The 7,068-nt window shown below is 39.9% G+C and overlaps 1 protein-coding gene across 1 annotated transcript in view; it reads left to right on the top strand.

Moving 5' to 3' along the window:
• Positions 1,419–7,068, top strand: part of LOC104736495 — an 11,691-nt gene continuing 6,041 nt past the window's right edge. Inside the window, exons 1-13 of the mRNA XM_010456494.2 lie at positions 1,419–1,883; positions 1,985–2,069; positions 2,152–2,191; positions 2,271–2,519; positions 2,803–2,902; positions 2,989–3,063; positions 3,373–3,471; positions 3,919–4,035; positions 4,122–4,237; positions 4,324–4,423; positions 5,111–5,469; positions 5,594–5,921; positions 6,343–6,554. Of these exons, the coding sequence (XP_010454796.1) occupies positions 1,752–1,883; positions 1,985–2,069; positions 2,152–2,191; positions 2,271–2,519; positions 2,803–2,902; positions 2,989–3,063; positions 3,373–3,471; positions 3,919–4,035; positions 4,122–4,237; positions 4,324–4,423; positions 5,111–5,469; positions 5,594–5,921; positions 6,343–6,554 (2,012 nt within the window). The 5' untranslated portion in view covers positions 1,419–1,751. The remainder of the gene's footprint in view (positions 1,884–1,984; positions 2,070–2,151; positions 2,192–2,270; positions 2,520–2,802; positions 2,903–2,988; positions 3,064–3,372; positions 3,472–3,918; positions 4,036–4,121; positions 4,238–4,323; positions 4,424–5,110; positions 5,470–5,593; positions 5,922–6,342; positions 6,555–7,068) is intronic.

Here is a 7,068-nt window from a genome sequence, read left to right as displayed (position 1 = left end):
CTTGCGAGTTCTAGGTAGTTTGTGGAATCAAACAACTTAGGTTTCGTGTAGAGTCTCTGATCCTTGCGAGGAGTAGCCCTTGGATCATATTCTCTATCCCTCGGTGTTGTGGATTCAGCATCAAACCGGTTACTCTCCATCAGATCGCTTCCGCCAAGCTAATAAGTCTTTGAGTCTGTGAGTCTTGTCTTGGTGGATTCCGAGGCTTGTATCAAACCCTAACTTTCGGGCTGGCGTCCCCTATCCAAGTGTCATCACGCCTGTTCCGCCGTTAGCTGTCTACCATTTCCGTGGCCAAAGCTGACCGGTGAAGATTCACAAGCCCCGCATGCCGAGGCGGGCTTGATAGGGATAATCAACCTAGATACGGAACAGTTAGGCGAACAATGGCTAGACGACCAATCTCCAAAATCACCTTCGGAATTTTTTTCCTAAGTCTGTTACACAACACCTTGGATATGATCTTGTAACTTACATTACAAAGACTAATGGGGCGAAATTCAAACATCTCTCTTGGTCTTTCATTTTTTGGGATCAGAAAAATATTGGTCTGGTTCAATCTAGGACTGAAGCTTCTGGTATTGAAAAAATCGTTGACCATTTTAATTACATCGTTCCCTAGATATCTCCAATAACGTTGAAAGCATAGACTAGTCATACCATCTGGCCCTTGTGCTTTATCGGGGTTTATGCCAAAGACCACCTTTTTATTTCTCCATCAGACGGAGGATGTGTAAGAGCCATGTTCATCTAGGTGAGACTTTAACCGATAAATAGCGTAGAGCTTCTTCCATCCCGGATTGGCTTGATGCAGAAAAGAGATTTTGGAAGTATTGAGTTGCAACCTGCTCTATTCCTTCCTCTGTTTCAATTGTCATGTCGTCCTTATCTTTAAGGCTAATGAATAATGATGCGATTCCTAGAGCGTCTTTGCTTTGTTATGGCATGGAAAATTTTAGTATTACGGTCTCCTTCTCGCATCCAAGTAGCCCGGCTTTTCTGTCTCCAATCTCTTCATCACGAAGCGCCTCACATAATTGCCATTTAAGCAATACTTCCTCTTGTGTGGATACCAAATCCTGGTCTTGAGCCAAGTCCAGTTAATTTTTTAGTTCTTCAATCTTTTTCTTGGCATTTGCCGGATTATGCTTTTTCCAAACATATATATGGTCTTCCTGTATGAACAAATCTTTGAATGAATCCACTGGCCCGTCAGGTGTAACCGATCCCCATCCTTAAAAAGAATTCTAAATCAAAATCTAGTTCTGTAAAATACTAAAATCTAGTCATTTTTCACTTTTACCACCCAACCCCCACAATTAATTTCTGTAAATGGAATGTATCTGCGACGTCAAAAAAGAAAAGAAAAGAATATATTGCGACAATGGAAAGGGCTAAAAATGTTATTGGGCCTTTTTTTTGTTTTGTTAATCAAAGTGGCCTTTGCAATTCGCGCTTTTACGCGATTCGCGTCTGACGACACTACCGGAGTTTTTGTTCGGCGATTGTAGTGGTGGTGGATCCGGGCATTTTCCTTGATAACCGCGGTGGATCGTAATTGATCTGGATCTGGTAATACCTCTGCTTGCTTTTTCTTCTCGGAAATTTTGAGTCTGTTCAGGAGTTCTCGTGATTCCGAATCCGAATCGTTCTGTGCGGATGTAATCGTGCTCAAATTTTGAGTTGTTTCACTGATCTTTGGAGAGGACTGTGTGTGTTTGAGAGAGAGAGAGAGAGAGAGAGAGATCGAAATGTTGCGCGCGAGAGCATTTCGGCAGACAAATGATAAGATTGTGAAGATTCAGGTACATCCCACGCATCCATGGCTTGTTACTGCTGATGATTCGGATCACGTCTCCGTTTGGAATTGGGAGCATCGTCAGGTCTGCTTTCTATGGAGATTCTGGATTTGATTTTTTTTTTTTGGTTTCGCTTCTGATTCCGAATCGTGGATCTTTCAACGTTTATGACTGTTTTTTTCTAGGTGATTTACGAATTGAAAGCCGGTGGAGTTGACGAGCGTCGTTTAGTTGGTGCTAAGTTAGAGAAGCTTGCCGAAGGAGAATCCGGTGAGTTCATTTATCAACTTGTATTCTATTCTGGTGGAAATGAGTTGCTCTGTGTCCTGACTTAGATTCATGTTTTGCTCAGACTATAAAGCCAAGCCTACTGAAGCTATTCGAGGAGGAAGGTAATAGATCTTTCCCTCGATTGCTCCTTTTGATATGAGGAAAAAATGACTTATCCGATTCAATGTTTGCAACTACAAGTGTCAAGCAGGTGAAGTTTTATGATGATGATGTGCGTTATTGGCAACTGTGGCGCAATCGCACCGCAGCTGCTGAATCTCCATCAGCTGTCAATCATCTCACATCTGGTTTCACTTCTCCTGCTCCGTCGACTAAAGGCCGGCATTTTCTGGTTATCTGTTGTGAGAATAAAGCCATTTTCTTGGATTTGGTGACAATGCGTGGTCGTGATGTGCCGAAGCAAGAGCTTGACAACAAGTCACTTCTCTGGTAAGTTCATTCTGTTTTCTCTAATCTTGCTTGATTCTTGGAACCCCCGGAAAGATGTATGTTCTATTACTCTATGCTTCCAATCCTCTGAGTCGCTTGAATCCTGAAAAGACCTCCATTAGTAACTACGTCGAAGTTTTTAGTTAAATGTAGACGGTGCATTAGTTCTGCATTAGTTGAGCCCCTTTTTATCTATTGTTTCAGTCATTTTTCTAACAGTCTTTCTACTTTTCCGTTTATTTCTGCTCTGTAAAGTTGTTAGAATTCTTTCTTTTCTTTGCAGCATGGAGTTTCTTTCCAGATCATCTGGTGGTGATGGCCCTTTAGTTGCATTTGGTTCAACTGATGGTGTCATTAGGGTTTTATCAATGATAACATGGAAGGTTTGTTTTCCAAAACTTGAATGTTTGTTTTGTTATCCTGCTGTTATCCATCTGGTTAAATTCCTTGAATGTTTGCTTCCTTGCAGCTTGCACGTAGATATACAGGGGGCCATAAAGGATCAATTCATTGCTTGATGAATTTCATGGCATCATCTGGCGAAGTAACTACAAATTCTCTCAAATTCCCTTTCTTTATTGCTCTGAATTATTATTTTCAAGTTGTTTACGTAGTAGCATCTGACAGATGGAAGTGTCATGCAATGTCATATAATTTAGAAAAACATACGCAAGATGACCTGCTAAGGTTGACTAATATGTTAAAAGAAAGTGGAGTAGCCAATTTACTACTAATTACGAGCCTTCGTTTCCTATAATTTGACGTTTTTAATGAACGCTTATCAAGTTTTTTCTCTTCGTTATACATGTGCAATACATGATACCAGCCATTCTGTGTCTAATTGCAATTGCAGGCACTCCTTGTTTCAGGTGGCAGTGATGGCTTACTAGTACTGTGGAGTGCCGATCATGGCGCTGACTCAAGGGAACTTGTACCCAAGCTTAGCTTGAAGGTATACTTTTCATGCCTACTCTTTAATGTAAAGTTCAAGAGAGGATATTACTGTGGCTGTTCAAGTCTTAAGCCTGGCAAGATTGGCCAGAGTTGGTTACACCTGAGTAAAAGGCACCATTGTTCTTAGTTTCATTCTTAGTTTCAATGAACCTTTGAAATTGAATTCTGTGTCTGTTTCTGAATGTTGCATAACTAGCATTTAAATTTTTTCGTACATGCTTTTGTGATTAATAGGCAGCAAAATGTTTAGGGGAGTATGACATTCTCGTTTTGTCTTTTGGTTTAACAGAAGCGCTCTTGTTTGCTTAGTTGAGTCTATAAGTTCCACTTCTCTGTTACCCTTTTTTCATGATATAAAAATTTAGAATCCGGACTATTTTTGTCCTTCCAGATATGGCCTTGTAAAAGATTTTGCTCACCCTTGATGTTTTTGTTCTGATTTTAGGCACATGATGGTGGAGTGGTAGCTGTCGAGCTGTCAAGGGTAAGTGGCAGTGCTCCACAATTGATTACAATTGGTGCTGACAAGACATTGGCCATATGGGACACAATGACATTTAAGGTAATGTTGTATCTCATCTCATGTAAGGATCTTGAATATTTTACCGATCTCTCTTTTTAACATGCATGTCTACTTTTTCTCTACAGGAGCTGCGTAGAATTAAGCCTGTTCCAAAACTAGCTTGCCACAGTGTTGCATCGTGGTGCCACCCTAGAGCACCAAACCTCGATATCTTGACTTGCGTTAAAGATTCACACATATGGTACTTTTGGTTAAACATTTGGTACTGTCTATGGTAAATATCTTTATGTATATTAGATGAGTGTCTAACTGTTTGACTTTTCACAGGTCTATTGAGCATCCAACTTATTCAGCCCTGACAAGGCCATTATGTGAACTTTCGTCCTTGGTTCCACCTCAAGTACTTGCAACCCACAGAAAACTTAGGGTAATTACCTCAATCTACCATGTATCATGTCGTTTCTTTCTGCCTGCTAGTTGTATTCTACTTTAGTAGTTATTTATTTTTTCTATTACTGTGAGTAATTCGTGAACACGTATGAGCATGATAATTGCTCTCCTAAGCTTTTAAGAGCTGCATATCCATTCTATGTGCCCCACAAAACATTAGCTTGGCTAAAGTACTAAAGTTGGTGATCTGTATAGAAGGGCACTTGGCAATGCAAAGATATTCCGACTCAACTAGACTAGGAATAATAATAAGGGTAGAGTGCAGTCTATGATAATTGGTTACTTCTTGCTGAACAGTTCCATGTGTACTTTCCTAACCATTTACAAAAGCCTTTAGATTGATAGCTGTTTTGAACGCTGTTCTGAACGCTGTTTTGAACTCTGGATGTATCAAAAAGAAAAATTGCAATGGAGAACTTAAGTAACCTACTAATGTAAGATGATGATAAAAGAGCACTTGCAGCATGCGAATTTTGGAAGTTGTTTTTTTTCAGAATTTGCAGATGATTCTGGGTATATTTTCTACTTGAAATTGCCAGTAGATTTTCAAAGATTGCAGGTTAAGAATTGCTTTATTATAATAGCATTGCTTCTGTGATTCTTTCGCTTAAGTGGCTTGCATACATTGGCAGTACCCGACCATAGTTACTTTTTATCTTTTCAGGTCTATTGTATGGTTGCACATCCTCTACAGCCGCATCTCGTCGCAACTGGTACCAATGTTGGTATTATAGTTAGTGAATTTGATCCTCGTGCCATCCCGTCTGCAGCTCCTTTACCAGCATTGCCTGGAAGTCGGGAGAATTCAGCTATATATATCCTTGGACGAGAATTGAAACTCTTGAACTTTCAATTATCCAACTCAGCCAACCCAACCCTTGGCAATAATAGTGCCTTGTCTGAATCAGGGGTATCTAAGGGAGATCCAGGTGAACAGTTGACTGTAAAGCAGACCAAAAAGCAGATTGTGGCACCTGTTCCACATGATTCATACTCGGTTCTTTCTGTAAGCAGTTCAGGGAAGTAAGTTTCTCAGCTAATTATATTTTATGAATAATAAATTTCTTAGCAACTCAGCTAGTTATATATCATGTATGTGTTGAATGTTGTCAGGTTTTAGCGAACTAATTTTATTCTCTGGTTGTAGGTATGTGGCAGTTGTATGGCCTGATATTCTGTACTTCTCTATCTACAAGGTTAGTGACTGGTCTATTGTTGACTCTGGAAGTGCAAGATTGTTGGCTTGGGATACATGTCGAGATAGGTTCGCGATACTAGAATCTGTGTTACCTCAAAGGATGCCTCTAATCCCAAAGAGTGGTTCATCGAGAAAGGCTAAAGAAGCCGCTGCAGCCGCAGCTCAAGCGGCTGCTGCTGCTAGTGCAGCTTCATCAGCTAGTGTCCAAGTTCGTATTCTCTTGGATGATGGTACCTCAAACATACTAATGAGATCTGTAGGAGGTCGCTCTGAACCGGTATGTGTCTTTTTACTTCAATCGTTGCATTTGGTAACCTTTTTTTATTGTTTCCTGAACAATAGTCATCTTCGATTCAATTCATCATTTTTTTCATCTATTTCAGATTCTCTTGACGTATTCTAAAGCAGATCCATTGAATAACTAGTCTAAATTATGCTTCTACGAATTTATGTGCTTTAGTTTGCATTGGAGATACTGAAAAATAAACAAATTCAAACTTGAAATCCAATAGTTTATTAATATGCGTTTGACCAAACTTGGAATCCAGTAGTTGCTGAACATTAGAATCTTACGCATCGAGAAATCAACTGGTGGTATACTTTTTCTTAGTTTTGCAAAATTAGCAAAGGTAGAAGAATGTCACTGCTTGACTTCTAGGTTAAGCAACAAACTTACACTTCAAAAATTGTCCTTGCAGGTCATTGGTCTACATGGTGGTGCTCTACTTGGTATAGGCTATCGCACATCCCGAAGGATTAGTCCTGTTGCTGCAACAGCTATTTCGACCATACAGTCGATGCCGCTCTCAGGATTTGGAAACAGCAATGTTTCTTCGTTTTCGAGTTATGATGATGGGTTTTCGTCGCAGAAGTCTGCTGAGTCTGCACCCCTGAACTACCAGCTCTACAGGTGATTAGGGTCTCCATCTTTTTGTAATGCTAGGCTCATCTCTTTTAGCACTCTTTGTTATAATATTGTGTGCAAGCAGCTCACTGATGGGCATAATCAGAATCTTTTTTCCACCTCTGAGATGTCTGGTATAATATTGTTACTCTTGTTTGCTTGAACAGTAAGCAGTGTTTTTGTTACATTTTTGTTACATTATGTAATCTATACTGATGCCATAGTTACATTTTTGTTAGCTGTACTTTGTGTTTTTTTTTTTCGTGTTAAAGTATTTCAGTTACATATTAATCTAAATGGAAGTTTCAATTTGTAGTTGGGAAAATTTTGAGCCAGTAGGTGGTATGCTACCTCAGCCAGAATGGGCGGCATGGGACCAAACAGTTGAGTACTGTGCATTTGCTTATCAACAATACATGGTCATATCGTCCTTGCGCCCTCAGTATAGATATCTTGGTGATGTTGCTATTGCACATGCTACTGGAGCTGTTTGGCATCGCAGGCAGCTGTTTGTGGCTAC

The sequence above is a fragment of the Camelina sativa genome, chromosome 13 (assembly GCF_000633955.1).
Source record: "Camelina sativa cultivar DH55 chromosome 13, Cs, whole genome shotgun sequence".
NCBI lineage: Eukaryota > Viridiplantae > Streptophyta > Magnoliopsida > Brassicales > Brassicaceae > Camelina > Camelina sativa.
The sequence above is the reverse complement of the archived record's forward strand: the minus strand, read 5'-3'. Positions and strand labels throughout refer to the sequence as shown.